The sequence below is a fragment of the Eulemur rufifrons genome, chromosome 2 (assembly GCF_041146395.1).
Source record: "Eulemur rufifrons isolate Redbay chromosome 2, OSU_ERuf_1, whole genome shotgun sequence".
Taxonomy (NCBI): domain Eukaryota; kingdom Metazoa; phylum Chordata; class Mammalia; order Primates; family Lemuridae; genus Eulemur; species Eulemur rufifrons.
Window position 1 is genome coordinate 127,548,244 of NC_090984.1, and position 20,406 is coordinate 127,568,649.

Sequence of the window (20,406 nt, forward strand, 5' to 3'; positions counted from 1 at the left end):
CGAACACACTGTCATGTTCTCACCCTTCACTGTCTTGCTCTGAAGCCATCGCAGAGGCAAGGCCCATAGAATGCCGCAAAGGCTCTCGTGCTATTAATTCCTTCTCTACTTGCAATGAGGATGCATCTGTGTCTCAGATAGACAGAAAAAGTTCTCAAGCATGGAGATCTCTTGGTAAGATTGATGGTGCCCCTCGTTTTCCACAAGTGTCTCCCATGATGACACACCACACTGTGGAAGAAATCTTTTGTGAATCCCATGTGGTTTAGGCACAAATCCTTGTTCAGTACATGACACTGGTTCCTTCTTGATGATGATGGGTATGAGAGTAAAAACAAGCAACGATTTTGCTCTCCATAAGAAGGAGGAGAACATAGGAGAGGGCAGTCAGGAAGAGCAGAGCCGGGAGGATAAGGAGGCTCTTGGACAAAGGACCATCTAGGGCAGACACTTCACACAGGAGGAACTCAACTGCAGGGTGGGGTGTGATAATGTGGAGCCAAAGGACACCACTCACAAGGATCTGGAGGTCACCAGAGAGTGCTCAGCACACTGAGGTTTCCATCTGCAGGTCTCCCAATGCCACAGATGTTGAAGGTGACTCTGTGAGAGTCTCAGTGGACACATCCCACTTTGACCAATCACACTTATTCTCTCAGCTACTAATGGCCACTTGCATTTCCAAGGTGAGTCCATGCCCAGGTGACAGAAGGAGGGTCCCAGGAATGGTGGGTGAGACAGTCCCATCAATCTTTCCCAGGTCCCACAGGAGCCACAGCCTGGGCCACACTTGAGCTCGACTTAAAGGGCCTGAGCCCTGGGATTTAGACACAGAGACCACACCCTCCATTTTGTGCGGGAAGAAGAAGAAGAGTAAGCTTTGAAAATGGAACCAAGGGAGAAAGAAAACAGACTTGCAGAGAAAAATATAACTGATTCAGTTCTGCATCAGGGATGTACAGGTTTAAATGAGGAGAGAACGACTTGAAAGCATTAGGTTTTATGAGACACTGACCCTGGCCCAGGTCCCTACATGTCCCAACCTGAATCCCAAAGACTGTGCCACTCAGGGAGTCCCACTGAGGTCTGTGCGCTGAGTCTGGTTGGAAAATGCTCAGCAGGTTCCCCTGGGCTTCCTTCCTCAGGACTCTGACCCCTGTGGTAACAGCAGGGTCATTTCTGCCCACGTGAGTGACGTTCTGCCGTGTGTGCAGGTGAATGTGTTCATTTACTACAACAACATGTTTCTAATTCAGACACTACTGTGATGAGCAAAGAAGCACAAAGGAATATAGGTCCCAGGATAAAATTTGTAGAGGAGACGCCCCAAACTCTGACAGGAAATGAACCATTATTGTCCCCTGCACCTGCCTGGGCTGACTCTGCTCCTTGTGCCCCGCGCGCCCCCTAGTGGCCCTGCGCTCCCCCGCAGGAGGTTTGTGTCTGGGCTCACACTGATGTCCCCTCACTGTGTCACTGGTACAGTAGTACAGGGCCGTGTCCTCGGCTCTCAGACTGTTCATTTGCAGAGACAGCGTGTTCTTGCTGTTGTCTCTGGAGATGGTGAATCGGCCCTTCACGGCGTCTGCGTAGTATGTGCTGCTACCATCGTAACTAATGGCTGAGACCCACTCCAGCCCCTTCCCTGGAGCCTGGCGGACCCAGCTCATCCAGTAGCTGCTGAAGGTGAATCCGGAGGCTGCACAGGAGAGTCTCAGGGACCCCCCAGGCTGGACCAAGCCTCCCCCAGACTCCACCAGCTGCACCTCACACTGGACACCTGCAAACACAGACACAGCCTGGTCAGAAACTGCCACACACACCCCTGTTTCTCTCACTCACATCCACTCACACACCCAATATCTCCAGTTCTCCATGAATTACCTTGTAACAGAGCCACAAGGAAAACCCAGGTGAGCCCAGACTCCATGGTGAGTGTCTGTGTTCAGTGCTGATCACCGAATGGGGACACCTGGGAATGCCGGGGCTGGGGCTCCTGTCCCAGAGCTGCAGGGTGAGGGCTGGGCTGGTTTTCATCAGCAGAGGGAGGGCCCTATTTGCATGTCCCCTGCTATATAGCAAGCCCTGGGTGGGACAGCTGAGGGAGGGCAGGGTCCAGATCACAAGTGAGTGTCTGGGGGAGGGTGTATGACAATTGTAATATTTTATTATACATTACAAGCTCTTCTTATGTGATTTCAATGTGATAAATAATTAGCATCCATCATCGTACTTCCTATTGGCACATGGACATGGATCATGTGCTCTAAGTGTCCATGTCTGTTCCATGTTACAAATGTGAGAGTCACCCCAGGGCATCGAGGGCCTGTGTAATGTGTCAGGAGCTTTAGTCTGGTGAGAGTGAGCTCTGGGATCTGAGCCTGTGCTCCTTGGCACTGCATACACCTGACCCATGAACCATCTCCCGCACAGAGCTGAGCATGTCTAGTGCGGGTTCAAGAACTCTGTCATGAGAACATGTGTGGTTTTCCACACCTGGACTTTACCCCATCATAGGCAGAGGCCAAGGTGGATGCTGCTGAATTTTCAGGGTGCTTGGACAGGTAACATATTATCTTCGTAAGACTTCTTACCAATAGTATTTTTAGGATTTATGTAAAATAAATTTTATGAGTTATAATTGACATGGGGAGAACTTCATATTTTTAATCTGTGTAATTGACAAAAATTCACACATCCATAATCATTATGAAGACAGTGAGCAAATCAATTCTCGGTAATGTTTCCATTTCTTCTTCTCTCTTCACTTCTGTCTGCTAACCTTCTTCCTCCATCCCCTGGGCAGATACTGATCTTGTTAAACTACATTAGTTTTTATTTTCTAGAATACATAACAATGGAATAGTGTAGTCTGTCCTCTTATTAACTCAGCATAAAGACCAGCAAACACAGTGGTGCTGTGGTGTGCAGCAAACATTCATAGTTGATAACAAGGGGTAGTATCGAATCAACACATTTACACTGTTTTTTCTGTTAAGATGTTGATGAACATACATTACTTTAATTTTCTGGGTCTTACAAATAAACCTTCTTCTCAGCTTGAAGGTGTACATAAGTGAGAAACTTTTTTTTTATTTTATTCTTATATCAACTTTGACAATAACAGATAAACTGCAGTAGTTGCAATTTTGCAAACATTATTTAGTACTTCAGATAACTGATGTTATAAGACTAAAAACTAACCCGAGGTGGGGAGAGATGAGTTTTGCAGAAAGTGACAGAACCAGGGAGCTCGCTGCTCCGGGGCTGGGGCTGCCATATACAATGCAGGCTACGGCCGGATGCAGCTGCCAGCGTGCACTGGACTGCTGGAGGCTGAGCATGGTGAAGGCATCCTGCTGGGAAATGCTCAGGGGCCACGTGTTTAAGGGGATTCCCCTCCCTTGTCTCTGTCCTCTGTAACAGGCACAGTCACAAACTCTCTGGGAGAGAGGGATGCACACACTTCGGAAGTGCATCCAGACCCACCCCCATCACCACTGTGGAACTGAGAATTGATCTGCCGCAAAACCTACAAAACTGGCATCCTGGGGGCACAGATGGACACTGTAGGACCTGGGAGGGAACAGAGGTCCCCACCAAGGTTAGGCCCAGAGCCACCTCCCCGTTCTCTGTGGAATAAAAGCCTCGATCTGCAGGGAAGAGCAGCACACCTGGAAGGTAAGGACACCGAGGGAGAACCCCTGCAGCTGGGAGAGAGAACAATGAGGGACAACCAGGGACACTGTACCCCAGGGGGACGGGCAAGATGCTGGACCATCAGCTCCTCTGGGCAGAGACAGGGACACCTGGAGGCAGCAGCCAGACCCAGGGCCCCCAGCCCACTAGAAATACAGCTCTGCCGAAGGGCAGACAATCCCACCTCAGCCCACCCCGTCCATCCATTGACAAATGTCAGGGGGACATCACAGGGGACTGCGTGTGGCAGAGCTGACACAGACAGACCTCTGCAGGACAGCACATGGTGCAAACATAAAGCCAAGCAGGAAACAGAAACCGGGGTCACTGCAGGAATCTGAAGCCTCTGGTGGACGTAGAACGAGCAGCCTTCAACTGTGGTAGCCACGGCAGAAACTGAGTCCAAATGTGGCCCCGAGGAGATGGTCAGAAACCTCCACAAGAAAGGCCTAGTCAAGGTAGGGTATGAGAAACTGCAGGGAGAAGATGCATAAATACAGCATAGGTCATGAGGCCCCACCAACTGTCCAGTGCAATGTGTCTGGCTACCCACAAAAATTAGAAGACATTTCCAAGAGGAAGACAAAAGTCATAATGGACAAATGATCAGAATGCGATTTGTAAATGACACCATATTAGAATGATCTAATTCAATAGAATATTTAAAACAACCACCATTAATATACAAAAATCTCTAAGGGAAAATATGGGCGGACTGTAGGATCAGACAGGTGCCTGCTGCTCACAGATGGAAACATCAATAATCAAACGTAAAGCATGAAATAACCAAACAATGCGCTTGGGAATTGAAGAAGCCTTGGGTGCACTCGTCAGTAGAGTGGGCTGAGTCCAAAAATGAAACGAGGGACTTAAAAAAGTGTCATTGGAAATGACACAAACCTAGTTGCACAGAGAAAAGGAGTGAAGAAAACAGAATATCACTATGAAAATTGTAATATGGATATGTTTCAAATTGCAAAAGGAATATAAAAACAAACAGATAAAAATAAATATTTGAAGAATTAAACAGGCAACACTTTTCCAAATATTACGACAACCCCCAGATAACATACCGAAGAATTTCCTAAAATTTGAAGCTCGATAAACACACATAAACACACACACACACACACACACACACACTGCCCCAATGTTACTCTTTCCACTTGGTTCATTTGAAAATATTTGTATTCACTGTATGAAGTAGTTCTCCAAAGTGGAGATTATATTTTTCTATGTGAAAGTGTGTCCATTCCAACCCATATTATAAAATACAATTAAATCTATTTTGATAAAACTGAAAATATGTGTCATTTCTAGGAAATGTACTATTTGAAGGTAACATAATATACATTTTAAAGCTCTGTGTTAGTTTATTTTTAATATGTGAGAAAAGCATCCTATCAAAATAGAAAGGACTTTTAAAATTTTTATTTCTGCTTAATAATTTTAGATTTTTTGTATTACATGTGTACAAAATGTCTAAGGATGAAATCATCCTGCTGTGCTATAGATGGATGGAGTGCCTCACATATATTTGTTAGGGAGGTTGGTATAAAATCAAAAAGCCTCATATTTTCTTTTTTATTTTCTCTTTTAGTGATGTGCCCATTACTGAAAATGGGGCAATGAAGTCTCCTACTCTGTTGTATTGCAGTCTTTTCATCACTTCAGCTTTTTATGTAACTGCTTTTCATATTTCAGTGCCCTGATGATAGGGGGTATTTATTTACAAAAGGGATATTCTTTTTGTGAATTCACAACTCATAATTCTGCAAGGTCCTTCTTTTTCTCTAATTTCTACTTCTGAGTTGAAGTCTATTGTGTTTCATGTACGTATAACTACCCCTGCTTTATTTTGGTTTCCATTTTCATGAAATTTATTTTTCTATAGCCTCAATTTCTGTCTATCTGTGTTTTTAAAACTTAGGTGTGTCTCCTGTACCAGAGGAATAGTTGAGTCTTTTTATTCATTGACTTTTTTAACCTTTCAGTCATTCTTTCTTTTCAGTGGATAATTTAATCTGTTTATACTCCTAGTAATTTCAATATGTAGTGACTACTCCTATGTTTTGTTTGCCAGTCGTTTTATAGATGTATCCTTGGTTTCTAGTTTTCTTGCTGACTCCTTTGTGGTTTGACAGTTTTCTGTAGTGGTATCCTTTGAATATTTTCTATTTTTATTTTGTGTGCCTAGTATAGATTTTACTTTTTTTTTTTTTTTTTTTTTTGAAACAGAGTCTCACTCTGTTGCCCAGGCTAGAATGAGTGCCGTGGCATCAGCCTAGCTCACAGCAACCTCAAACTCCTGGGCTCAAGCGATCCTCCTGTCTCAGCCTCCCGAGTAGCTGGGACTACAGGCATGCGCCACCATGCCCGGCTAATTTTTTCTATATATGTATTTAGCTGTCTATATAATTTCTTTCTATTTTTAGTAGAGATGGGGTCTCGCTCTTGCTCAGGCTGGTCTCAAACTCCTGAGCTCAAACGATCCGCCCACCTCGGCCTCCCAGAGTGCTAGGATTACAGGCGTGAGCCACCGCGCCCGGCCTAGATTTTACTTTTGTTGTTACCATGAGGCTCACATAAAACACCTTACACTTAGAAGTATCTATTTTCAATAGATAACAACTGAATTGTCATTGCATATCAAAAATTTTACACTTTTAAACACTGCCATTACATTTTATGTTTCTGATGTCAGAATTTACATAATTTTTAAGAGAGTTGTTATTGAAAAATTTTGTATTTTAACCCTTATAGGAGAATAAAATTGCTTGACACAGCAACATTATAGAGTACACTTCATATGTCTCTATGTTAATTATACCATTAAGTTTTGTGCTTTCGTAAGTTTTATGTTATTAATCAATGGACTTTTTCAGCTAAAAACCCTCCTTTTGGCACGTATAAGACAGGCCTCCTGGTAATGAACTCCTTTACCTCTTGTTTGTCTGGGATTTTAAAAAAATTTCCTCCTTGTTTTTGAATGAAAAAATATCTGGGAAAAATATTCTTTGTTTTCAGTTTTTTAAACATTTTCCCCATCACTTTGATTATATTATCTTCTGTTGTAGCATTCAGTGATTCTGATGAAAAATGTTTGCTACTTCTATTGAGAATTGCACCTATGCCTCGTGTCCTTATGTCTTTCACGCCCTCATAGGAGACCCCCCGGGCAGATTCCCGTAACTCACTCCACCCCAGACTCTCTCAATATCAGGTCTTTTCATCAGATGCCATTTTTCTGGGACAAACCCTGGTGCCCCTGCCCAAGCCCTTGCAGACATAGGCAACAGAATCACCAAGTCCTGGTCTCCCCAGGAGGACACCTGCCTTCTTTGTCACCTCGTCCTGTTCCTGGGCTACATGCTGAGTGAACACTTCCCTCTGTCCCCCACAGGGGCACAGGCAGCTTCCTGCAGCATCGTATCCACTCACCAACACCTGAGCCGGGAAGCTTTCCTGGGCTTTACATAAATACAGTATGTTTTCACTCCCTACCAATCTTGAAGAAAATAAATACTGTAAACTATCGGGGGTTCATGATGCCTGTGATATGACCGGGTCCCCAGGCACTGTGGGCTGCAAAGATGGGAGAGACAAAGACACGGACAGAAAAAGTAAGGTGAAAGGGTGCAGGGAAGTCAGGGGCCACCAGCATTCCCGTGAGCCTGGTTTCACTGACTGAAATCTAGCACCTGTGTCTATTCCCTATTTCATGCTATAGATTACAATGATTTCACGTGAAAAGCTCATGGGTTACAATGTGTAGAAGTTTCAAGTCTCCCCTAAAAGTCACAAAATGCCTTAGCTAATTACTCTTGTCTATAGAAGCAGGAACACATAGCTCGTTACTAAGCACAACTACGCCTTAAGCTATGTACAGATAGTATCTCTAAACTCAGCAGCTGTGGCCCATTCGATTCAGGAACAAAGAGATTAGTACTTCTGACTGGGAGGTTAGCTCCCCATCAACTGAGGCATTTTGCTGAGAAAGGGGAGGGAGGGAGCTCAACCTGGAGTTTTTTAAGGGTGGGAGTCTGGGGTCCATTTTCCAGGGCTGACATTTTGCAATCTTCCTTCATAGCCATGTGTGGTTTTCATGTCAAGCCACTCCGTGGCTTTTTAGGCATGAGGCCCCTCAGGCTTTAAGGTGAGAGTCTGCTTTGCTGTGCTCCCTGATCGCTGGAATGTCCCCCAAATGGGCAGTTAACTTCTGCCCTTATCTCTGGCTCCTGTTCAGGCAGCATCCCTTCACCTCCTGTCCTCCCACGGCCTCAGAAATGGAGTCCCTAAGCCTCGGTGGTCTTCTCCCCATCAGTAACTAAACAAAATAACTGCAAATCAGAGCACTCCCCTTTGCCCTGGCAGTCTTCTGCCTTCCTCCACACTCCACGAAACACACTGTCATGTTCTCACCCTTCACTGTCTTGCTCTGAAGCCATCTCAGAGGCAAGGCCCATAGAATACCGCAAAGGCTCTCGTGCTATAAATTCCTTCTCTACTTGCAATGAGGATGCATCTGTGTCTCCAGATAGACATAAAAATTTCTCAAGCATGGAGATCTCTTGGTAAGATTGATGGTGCCCCTCGTTTTCCACAAGTGTCTCCCATGATGACACACCACACTGTGGAAGGAATCTTTTGTGAATCCCATGTGCTTTATAGAGAAATCCTTGTTCAATACATGACCTTGGTTCCTTCTTGATAACGGTGGGTGTGAGAGTAAAACCAGGGAATGATTTTGCTCTCCATAGGAAGCAGGAGAACATAGGAGAGGGCAGTCAGGAGGAGCAGAGGGGGGAGGATGAGGAGGCTCTTGGAAAAAGGTCCATCTTGGGCAGACACTTCACACAGGAGGGCCTTGACTCCAGGGTGCTGTGTCATCATATGGAGCCACAAAGACTCCACTCACAAGGACCTGGATGCCACCACAGAGCTCTCAGCACACTGAGGTTTCCACCTGCAGGTCTCCCTGATGCCACAGGTGAGGAAGATGACCCTGTGAGAGTCTCAGTGGACACATCCCACTTTGATCAATCAATCTCATTCTCTCAGCTACTAATGCCCACTTGCATTTCCAACGTGAGTCCAGGTCCAGGTGACAGCAGGAGGATCCCAGCAATGGTGGGTGAGACAGTCTCATCAATCTTTCCCAGGTCCCACAAAAGCCACAGCCTGGGCCACACGTGAGCTCCAGGTAAAGGGCCTGAGTTCTGGGACTCTCATGGAGGCCCAGTTTTGAACACTGGAAATGAAAATGAAACTCAATCACACTAGGAATGTTTCATTGAAAGTTCAGGTAATGATCAAAAAGTAATTAACTTTACATTAAGGAAAGTTAGTTATTCAATATGATCATGTGCTGTGACCCATGCCTGTAAAGCCATCGCTTTGGGAGGCCCCAGTAGGGGGGTCACTTGAGGTGAAGAGTTTGAGGTCAGCCTGGCTGGCAGCACAGTGAGACAATGCTTTATACATATATGTATCTCACCCGGCCACTGTGGGTGCACCTGTAGTCCCAGATACTTGGGTGGCTGAGGCAGTGCGATCACTTGTGTCCATTACTTTGAGGTTGCTGTGAGCTATGATGATGACACTGTTCTGTAGGCTAGGTGGCACAACAGGACCTTGTTTCCAAAAGAACAAAGAAGAAGAAAAAAACATAGGAAGGAAAAGAAAATATTTATGTCAGTTTCCAGTAATTTTATGTGATAAAATGGTCAGCCTCATCATTGTAGCATTTATGCCCATCAAGAATTCGTGTGCATGTGGGCGTGTGACAGAGTTCTAGTCATGGAGGCAGGAGAGAGTCTCTTTTGTGACCTTGCTGATCCTCCAGGGGAAATTTCAGAAAGGTGTCTTCTCCTCTTCCAACCTTGTCCTCTCTGTGGGACCCTGAAAACTCTCTCATCACGTCCACACAAGGGGGGTCTGGGGGAAGAAGTGAACATTTTCTGCATATCAGTGTGAAACGTTGAGACAGGAAGCTCCTTGTGTGGATGAACTTTTGAAATTGGCAAAGATGGAGCCACTCACATCACGGCTTCTTGTTTCATTAGATTATGATTTTCCTTAGTGTTTAGTTACTTTATGTGGCCATTACTCTTGGCCAAAATATCCAGATATGACGGTCTACAGGCATTAAAATCAAAAGTACCTGATTTCCTAGTCAGGAGCCTCCACTGAGGTCAACAGTGGCATGAGGTTCACTCTGTGCTAGGACACGTGGCTGAAAGCTAAGTGTGGGCACAGAGCTATTTTGTCTGCATCAGAGAAAAGTTCTGTATATTCTTGGATTAGATTCTCATTGAGACCCTTGAGACAATATTATTTGTTGATCAATCACACTTCAGTAATAAGACTGGAAGTTATTAAACAGAGATTCATATTACGGAAGAAAAATTTCCATTACAATGTTGTGCTCAACTGGAGGTAAAATCAGCCCATGTGGGAGAAGTCATTGCCCTTTTTAGTACTTGTCAATTAGTAGAAAACTGGGATTGAATTGGTATGTTTTTAGAGTAGTCCATGAACTTGGGATATTTTGCAAACAAAAGTTCTGGAAAATCTATCAAAATTAACCAAAGGTAAGGAACTTTGAGATAGACTTCTAAATCCTAGAGACCCAACTAAAGTAAACAGGAATCATGCAAAAAAATAATATGGGGATTAAAGAAGTGCTGTGGGAGGTCATTCCCCAGAACAAGCAGCCTAAACTTACTTTGTGATGCCGTCTAAGCTTGTGCGGCATCACCACTGCTCACGTATCACACCGTCCACTCATTGGAAATCTTCTGAAAACATTGATCTAATTAGCATTATGGAATATAAGTGTCACAGCTTTAAGCAATTCTTGAACTCCTTCTCCATTGTACCATGAGCACTTGCTTACAGCATTGTGGTCCAGTCCCTCCAGGACACATCAGTTGTTACCCCATGACTTGGTAGCTGGACTGAACAAACATTTAGATTTTACCACAACTGCTAGCATTTTCCCTATTGTATGCAAGAGTAAACAATTTTGTAAGCAGTTCACATGTTAGAGACACCACAATCACCACAGAATCAGGGTCTTTTTACTACATCTTTTCAGCAGTCTCTCATCGTGTTCATCCAGCACAGAGTGTGTGTTGGAGAAACATCAGGAAACTACTGGTCTTGAGCCAGACTGGAACAAATATTATTAAGGACTTTAAGGGAAACCGAGCAGTACAATTCCAGGGAGGAAACCCTCGGGTTCATGATCCACAACGACAGCATCAGTTCAGAATTCTAGACACTTGGAAGGCTGCTGTGGTAGAGAATGTCAAACTGAGCATCCTTGTAGAACCTGTGGAAGTTCTGGAATTTTGAAGCCCACAGCAGACCCACAGCCTTCAGGATAAGCTGATGAGCTTGGACAGTGAAAAGCTTTCCCTATGACATTGGACCAAGACCCTGTTTAACTCCTCCTCCTGCTCATCCTCATTAGTACTATCATTTGTTCATACTAATGAAATGTCTTCTTTTTTCCTGCTGACCGTATTGTTTTTTACCCATAATGGCATTTTCCTCCTTTTCAAAAATTTTTTTAAAAATATTTCCTAGTCATTGAGTGGAATATGAAGTCAGAGTCTCTTAGCTGGTGTCTGTCCACTGGCATCTGAAGGCCCATCCTTCATCTTGCCTGTTTGCCCCACTCATGGGAATCCCAGGAAGGAATCACAGGTGCTTTCTCACCAGATGGCTGTCACAGGCCCAGACCCCTGGAGATCCTTACTGGCAGTGAGAGCACCCTCCCTTTTGCACCAGGGAACTGTTGTGGAAACCTGAGCCAGTCTCCCCTCTAGTCCTATGAAGCCACTTGGGACTGTCTTGCTGCCCTGCTCTGCAGACACCTCCGTAGTGGAGAGACTCACCCTTCCCATGTGCACTCAGTGTGTGAGTGTGTGTATGCATGTGTGTGTGTGCATGTGTGTAGGCGTCTAACACCATCAGAGTCAACATCTACACTAAATGTCGATGGGTCCCTCTGCCTTTGAATTGTGTCCAGTATAATCAATGTGAGCCTCGTGCTGGGACTCTGAGCACCACAAGGTCTTACCTCTCTTGCTTAGGACGCTGACTCCGTCTGACCCAGATGTCCCTCAGAGGTATTCAGAAGGATTGATAATTAATGTACATTTGGGGACAGGAGAAAGAGACTGGAACCCAACCTCTGCCTTTTGTGCAGGTGAGAATATTTTCTCTCATGACCACAAACATATGTAACTCAGAGACTGCAGAGGGAAACACAGAATGGTGAATTCAGAGAAGTTCCCCAGAAGAAACTGTTTTCTGGAGAGGAAGCCACGACCCTGAGAGGAAACCAGCCCTTACCCCCAACCTGCACCTGCCCTGGGCTGACTCTGCTCCTTGTGTCCCTCGCGCCCCCTGGTGGCCCCGTGCACCCTGCAGGAGGTTTGTGTCTGGGCTCACACTGATGTCCCCTCACTGTGTCTCTTGCACAGTAGTACAGGGCCGTGTCCTCGGCTCTCAGACTGTTCATTTGCAGATATACCGTGTTCTTGGCGTTGTCTCTGGAGATGGTGAATCGGCCCTTCACGGCGTCTGCGTAGTTTGTGCTACCACCATTACCATTAATTTCTGCCAGCCACTCCAGCCCCTTCCCTGGAGCCTGGCGGACCCAGTGCATCCAGTAGCTGCTGAAGGTGAATCCGGAGGCTGCACAGGAGAGTCTCAGGGACCCCCCAGGCTGGACCAAGCCTCCCCCAGACTCCACCAGCTGCACCTCACACTGGACACCTGCAAACACAGACACAGCCTGGTCAGAAACTGTCACGCACACCCTTGTTTCTCTCACTCACATCCACTCACACACCCAGTATCTCCAGTTCTCCATGAATTACCTTGTAACACAGTAGAAAGGAAAACCCAGGTGAGCCCAGACTCCATGGTGAGTGTCTGTGTTCAGTCTTGATCACCGAATGGGGACACCTGGGAATGCCGGGGCTGGGGCTCCTGTCCCAGAGCTGCAGGGTGAGGGCTGGGCTGGTTTTCATCAGCAGAGGGAGGGCCCTATTTGCATGTCCCCTGCTATATAGCAAGCCCTGGGTGGGGCAGCTGAGGGAGCGCAGGGCCCAGAGCAGATGTGAGTGTCTGGGGGGAGATGTTTTTATGCACTAGACTCTCATGGAGCCCCAGTTTTGAACATTGGAAATGAAAATGAAACTCAATCACAGTAGGAATGTTTCAGTGAAAGTTCAGTTAATGATCGAAAAGTAATTAACTTTAGATTGAGGAAAGTTAGTTATTGAATATGCTGATCATGTGCTGTGACCCATGTCTGTAAACCCATCACTGTGGGAGGCCACAGTAGGAGGGTCACTTGAGGCTGAGAGTTTGAGGCCAGCCTGGCGGCATCCCAGTGAGACAATGTTTTATACATATATATATCTCACTCGGCCACTGTGGGAGCACCTGTAGTCCCAGACACTTGGGTGGCTGAGGCAGTGGGATCACTTGTGCCCATTACTTTGAGGTTGCAGTGAGCTAGGTTGATGACACTGTTCTGTAGCCTAGGTGGCATAACATGACTCTCTTTCCAAAAGAACAAAAAGAAGAAAAAAAAATAAAAAGGAAAAAAAAATTTATGTCAGTTTCCAGTAATTTTACGTGATAAAATGGTCAGCCTCATCATTGTAGCATTTATGCCCATCAGGAACTCATGTGCATGTGGGCGTCTGACAGAGTTCTAGTCACAGAGGCAGGAGAGAGTCTCTGTTGTGACCTTGCTGATCCTTCAGGGGAAATTTCAGAAAGGTGTCCTCTCCTCTGCCTCCCTTGTCCTATCTGTGTGACCCTGAAAACACTCTCACCACGTCCACACAAGAGTGGACTGGTAGAGGAAGCAGACGCTTTCTGCATATCAGTGTGAAACATAGAGAGAAGAAGCTCCTTGGGTGCATAAAGTTTTGAAATGGGCAAAGATGGAGCCACTCACGTCCACTCACATTCCTGTTTCATTAGGTTATGATTTTCCTTATTGTTTAGTTATTTCATGTTGCCATTACTTTTTGCTAAAATAGCCAGATATGATGGTCTACAGGCATTAAAACCAAAAGTACCTGATTTCCTAGTCAGGAGACCCCACTGAGATGAACAGTGGTGTGTGGATCACTCTGTGCTAGGACACATGGCTGAAAGCTAAGTGTGGGCACAGAGCTATTTTGTCTGCATCAGCGAAAAGTTCTGTATATTCCTTGGATTACATGCTCATTGAGACCCTTGAGACAATATTATTTGTTGACCAATCACACTTCAGTAATAAAACTGGACGCTATTAAACAGAGATTCATATTATGGAAGAAAAGTTTCCATTACAAAGTTGTGCTCAACTGGAGGTAAAATCAGCCCATGTGGGAGAAGTCATTTCCCTTTTTAGTGCTTGTCAATTAGCAAAAAACTGGGCTTGAATTGGTATATTTTTACAGTAGTCCATGAACTTGGAATATTTTGCAAACAAAAAGGTTTCTCAAAAGTTCTTGAAAACCTATCAAAATTAACCAAAAGATAAGGAACTTTGACACAGACTTCTAAATCCTAGAACCCAAGTAAAGTAAACAGGAATCATGCAAAAAAATAACATGGGGATTAAACAAGTGCTGTAGGAGGTCATTACCCAGAACAAGCAGCCTAAACCTACTTTGTGATGTTGTCTAAGCTTGTGAGGCATCACCACTGCTCACGTAGCACACTGTCCACTCATTGGAAATTTTAGGACAATGTTGATCTAATTAGCATTATGAAATTTAAATGTCACAGTTTTAAGCAATTCTTGAACTCCCTTCGCCAGTCTACCATTAGCAAGTCCCTCAAGGACACATCAGTTGTTACCCTATGACTTGGTAGCAACTGAACAAACATTTAGATTTTACCCCAACTACTAGCATTTTCCCTATTGCATGTGACAGTAAACAATTTTGAAACCAGTTCATGCATTATAGACACTCCAATCACCACAGATTCAGGTTGCCTTTTACTACATCTTTTCAGCGGTCTCTCATCATCTTCAACCAGGACATAGTGTGTGTTGGAGAAACATAAGGAAAATACTGGTCTTGAGCCATACTGGAACAAATATTATCAAGGACTTTAAGGGAAACACAGCAGTGCAATTCCAGCGAGGAAACCCTCGGGTTCGTATTTCACAACGACAGCATCAGTTCAGAATTCTACACACTTGGAAGGCTGCTGTGGTAGAGAATGTCAAACTGAGCATCCCTGTAGAACCTGTGAACCTTCTGGCATTTTGAAGCCCACAGCTGACCCAGGGCCTCCAGGATAAGCTGATGAGCTTGGACAGTGAAAAGCTTCCCCCATGACATTGGAGCAAGACCCTGTCTAACTCCTCCTCCTGCTCATCCTCATTAGTAGTATCATTTGTTCATACTAATGAAATGTCTTCTTTTTTTCTGCAGACCTCATTGTTTTCCACCCATAATGGCCTTTGCCTGCTTTTCAAAAAAGATTTAAAAATATTTAATAAATGTTGAGTGCAATAAGGAGTCTAATTCTCCTAGCTGGTGTCTGTCCGCTGACATCTGAAGGCCCATCCTTCCTCTTCCCTGTTTGCCCCACTCATGGGAATCCTAGGAAGGAATCACAGGTGCTTTCTCACCAGATGGCTGTCGGAGGCCCAGACCCCACCAGACCCTCCCTGCCCCACCAGGGAACTGTTGTGAAAACCTGAGCCAGTCTCCCTTCCTGCCCTACGAAGCCACTTGGGACTGTCTTGAGAGGCCTGCCCTGCCCTGCAGACACCTCAGTAGTGGACAGACTCACCCTTCCCGTGTTCACTCTGTGTGTGTGTGTGTGTGTGTGCATCTGTGCCTGCCTGTGTGTGCAGGTGTCTAACACCATCAGAGTCAACATCTACACTAAATGTCGGTGGGTCCCTCTGCCCTTGAATTCTGTCAGATATAATCAATGTTGTGAGCCTGGTGCTGGGACAGGGAGCTCCACGGGGTCTTCCTGCTCTTGCTTAGGACGCTGACTCCGTCTGCCCCTGACGTCCAGTACGCGCTTTATCCTGCTTGCCTGCTACAAGGAACGTTTACTTCTGTGTGCTGTGCTGCATTGTGTTGTCCAAGAAAAAAATGTTTTATTGATTTTCAGACTTACTGAGGAGTGTTGATCATTCATGTCCATTTGGGGAGAGGAGAAAGTGCCTGGAAGGCACTGTCTGCCTTTTGAGCAGATGACAATATTTTCTCTCCTTACCACCAACATATCCAACTCAGAGACCGCAGAGGGAAACACAGAATCGTGAATTCAGAGAAGTTCCCCAGAGGAAACTGTTTTCTGGAGAGGAAGCCACCACCCTGAGAGGAAACCAGCCCTTACCCTCCACCTGCACCTGCACTGGGCTGACTCTGATCCTTGTGTCTTGGGCGCCCCCTGGCAGCTCTGAGCTCCCCCACGGGAGGTTTGTGTCTGGGCTCACACTGATGTCCCCTCACTGTGTCTCTGGCACAGTAGTACAGGGCCGTGTCCTCGGCTCTCAGACTGTTCATTTGCAGAGAGACAGTGCTTTTGGAATCATCCCGTGAGATGGTGAATCTGCCTTTCACAGATGCGGCATATTCTGCTGTTCCACCATTAGCCTGGTTTCTAATGAAACCAACCCACTCAAGCCCCTTCCCTGGAGCCTGGCGGACCCAGCTCATGTAGTAGTTACTGAAGGTGAATCCAGAGGCTGCACAGGAGAGTCTCAGGGACCCTCCAGGCTGGACCAAGCCGCCCCCAGACTCCACCAGCTGCACCTCACACTGGACACCTGCAAACACAGACACAGCCTGGTCAGAAACTGCCACACACACCCCTGTTTCTCTCACTCACATCCACTCCCACACCAATATCTCCAATTCTCCATGAATTACCTTGTAACAGAGCCACAAGGAAAACCCAGCACAGCCCAGACTCCATGGTGAGTGTCTGTGTTCAGTCCTGATCACCGAATGGGGACACCTGGGAATGCCAGGGCTGGGGCTCCTGTCCCAGAGCTGCAGGGTGAGGGCTTGGCTGGTTTTCATCAGCAGAGGGAGGGCCCTATTTGCATGTCCCCTGCTATATAGCAAGCCCTCGGTGGGACAGCTGAGGGAGGGCAAGACCAGAAAAAAATTGGGTGACTGTACAGTGATTAATAGCTCGTGTTCACTTATTTAATTTACAGACACATAGAAACCACGTGCTGTAGGTGTGAAGTTTCCATGTATTTTACAGATGTAAACGTCAGCCTAGACACATATGGAAGTTGTGTGATATGTCCAGAAACACATATCTGGGAATCTCTGTGTGTGGGCCATGATCCCGTCCTTGGAACCCACTGCAGGCCAAACCTGGAAATGCCTAGGGTGCATTCTAGAACTCCAATTTTATAATAACAAGATAAAGCCAGTTTCTTGCCTCTCTGCCTTTTTTTTTTTTTTTGAAAAATATATAGAAAGCCTGGCACACAGGATTAATGCAGATAACTGAACCTAAAATCTCCCTTATTATCTATTTGTCCATCGCTCCTTCTCTACCAAATCATCTATTAATTGTTCATATTAACTTTAATGAGACATAGTTGGTACTCAGTGGCCTTAACACAGCTGAAGTGAACAAGTGAAAGATGCTGACACACCGTCCCCTGTCTGCGATATGGAGGAAATCGATTTCCCTCAATGTTGACACTTCTCCTTCTAAAATTCCTCCTTCTTTCTCCTTCCCTCTCCCTCCCTTTACCCAGGAACCTGCTAACATAGTTCATGTTACTTCAGTTTTCACTCTCTAGAATTTGTAACAGTGCAATCACGTAGCAGGTGCTTTTTGCCTATTTTACTCACAGCACACACTGTGGACGCGGCCACGCTGCAGTGAGCACGACACAGCCATTGCTGTCACTGATGTAGTGTCCTGATGCATCGTTTGCAAAAAATTCTTATTTATTAAACTACTGGTTAATAGTTTGATTGTTTCCCATTTCTTGACATTAAAGATAAAGCTTATCCTCACCTGGGAGAAGTAGACAGCTGAGAAAAAGCTCTTCTTCTTACATCAGCCACAACAATAGCAACATCATCGTCATCTATAAAGCATGACTGCGGAAGCTGCGGATTAGCAAATTTTATTTAATATTTCAAGTAGCAGAAGTTATTCCACCAAGAACAAACCTGAAATCTGCAGAGAGACGAGGACTTGCAGGGAGAAACAGGACCAGAGCATTAGCTTATTAGGCACAGCCCAGCAGGCGGCATGTGGGCTGGGACAAGACTACACTGGACATAGGCACTGGATCGCGGGAAGCTGCACTTGCTAAAGGGATTGCAGTTTAAATTTTCCAGGGGCCAAGCAAACCCCCAGCACATACAGAATCATCTCTGCAGAGAAGTGTTTGCTCCTGAATGACCAACACAGCGTAGGAAACACAAAATCCTTTCATGGCACAAGGGTGAGGATTGCGGGTGGCTGATTGCATACTCCAAATATTGTACTGAAAGTTTATGGAGAGCAGAAAAGTGAAAAAAATTAAGGCTTACATTTGCATTGAATTCAGGTCCTGAGTCATCCCATTTCAGATGAACGAGACCAGGGCATTACAAGGAGAAAACCCTGGACTCCTGGGGAAGAAGAGTGAGAGGCAGAGACAGGAAACCCCAGGGTCTGAAAGGAATCCTCAGTTTCCCTCCACACCTGCGCCTGAGCTGGGAAATGAGTCCCTCCGGGGTCTCCAGCTGGGAGAGGAGCCGTCTGCCCCTGATGTCCCGCGGGCTCTGTGTCCTGCTTGCCGGCTTCTGCGTGCTGTGCTGCATTGTGTTGTCCAAGAGAAAGTCTTTTATCCATTTACAGACTTATTCCAAAGTGTTGATAGTCAATGTACATTTGGGGACAGGAGAAAGTGCCTGGAAGCCACTGTCTGCCTTTTGAGCAGGTGAGAATATTTTCTGTCGTTACCACAAACGTATCTGAGACTGCAGGGGGAAGCACAGGGTCAGGAACTCAGAGAAGTCCCCCAGAGGAGATGGTTATATGGAGAGGAAGCCACGACCCCCCGACAGGAAACCGGCCCTTCCCCTCCACCCGCACCTGCCCAGGGCTGACTGTGCGAACCCCTGAGGGGAGACTTGCCCCTGAGCTCCATGGATGTCCCCTGGCTGTGTCTCACCCGGGAGGACACGGCCGCATCCAAGGCCTTCAGGCTGCTCCACGGCAGCCAGGCAGTTCTGATGGGGTTGTCCCTGGTGACGGTGACGTGGCCTTGGGAGGACGGGCTGCGGTGGGCATCTGAATCACTAGAATAGGTCATCCCCACCCACGCCAGGTCCTTCCCAGGCATCTGGCACACACAGCTGATGCGGTGTCTGACAACGCAGTGTCCAGATGCCCTGCAGGAGACTGTCAGAGACTCCCCAGGCCTTGTCCCCTCTGCCCAGACTGCACCTGCTGCACCTGAGTGCAGACCCCTGTGTGGGAGATACGGGACTCAGATCGGGGGTCTGAAGCCCACTCCCTGTGGGACCCAATCCCTGGGCTGGGAATGACCTTCAGGTAAGGGAGCAGTGGGCAGACCCCATCCTGGAGGACAGGAAGGGTGGTCCTGAAGACCCCAGCGGGGTGCTGAGGGAGACCCACTGTGCAGTGGGTTTAAATGGGATGTTCCCCTTCTGAGTTTGCACCTGCCCTGCCCTGCCCCGCAGGGGAGACTCCCCAGGGCGCACAGCCCAGCACCACGGGGGCAGCAGGGGCTGAACTGAACCTCCTGGGAGGGGCAGAGAAAGGCCCCAATAATCCCCCATCCTCCCCACACACTCTGGTCAAGGTGCCCGCAGGACTGACCGGGGCTCCATCTCGCCCACCCCTCTCTGTGACCCAGTAGAGGAGGTTGTCAGAATCTAAACAGAGTCACATATGGGAGAAAGAGAAAAAGACCAACCTATAGGATGCAGCCTGGAAAGACTATGGAGTGAGGAGTTCACGCATAAATGACGCTTGACAAGAACTGTCACTCTCCTTCACCAGCTGGCACTTTGCACAGGAGCGTGATCGGGGCCTGGGCACCCGGCCAGGGGTGAGGACGGTTGTTCCGGCCTCCAACCATCCTCACCTTGCTGATTTGCCAGACGGGCACCCACGGCATTCAGGGCAAGTGGCTAAGTCCTTCTGTCCCTGCATTTCCACATTCCTGCAGACAAGCATGAACAGGGAGTATGTGCTTAGGCTTCCGAATGTCCACAGACTTGGGGGGATCACCATGGCTCCGCCCAACAGCTCGTGGTGCCGCTTTATACGTTTGTGTCCACCCATCCCTGTCCTCCTCAGCCACCTCTTTCCCTAGTAACCACGTAAAGACGCCCACCTTGCTGGGACGAGTCCGTTCCTTCTCCCCTGCATCTGTTCCCTTCTCCTTTGTGTCCACCCTGTTCCTTAGTATCTCTGAGGTCCAAAGGGAACTCTGAGGGCAAAGGAAACTGTCATGGTCTGAGATACCAGAAATGACCACCTAAAGACTGAATTGAGCCAAATCAGGAGTCATTATCAGCCCGCCAGTGACTACGCTCTGCACTGCCCAAAGGCGGCACAGAGAGCAGGAGGCAGCCTTTGAAATGGAAAGTTTTTATACTGTAAGTTTGTGGGTGGAAAATTATTAAGATTGAGCAAGCACGTGTACAAAAAGCCTTG

General features: G+C 46.7%; 1 protein-coding gene across 1 annotated transcript; it reads right to left on the reverse strand.

Moving 5' to 3' along the window:
- Nucleotides 1-9,192: 9,192 nt before the first annotated feature.
- Nucleotides 9,193-16,712, reverse strand: LOC138398942 (uncharacterized). The gene is made up of 5 exons (XM_069493393.1): nucleotides 16,626-16,712; nucleotides 16,206-16,522; nucleotides 12,594-12,639; nucleotides 12,180-12,489; nucleotides 9,193-9,373 (listed from the first exon to the last, which is right to left on the reverse strand). The coding sequence occupies exons 1-5, from the start codon at nucleotides 16,669-16,671 to the stop codon at nucleotides 9,193-9,195; spliced, it is 900 nt and encodes a 299-aa protein (XP_069349494.1). The 5' UTR covers nucleotides 16,672-16,712.
- Nucleotides 16,713-20,406: the final 3,694 nt, after the last annotated feature.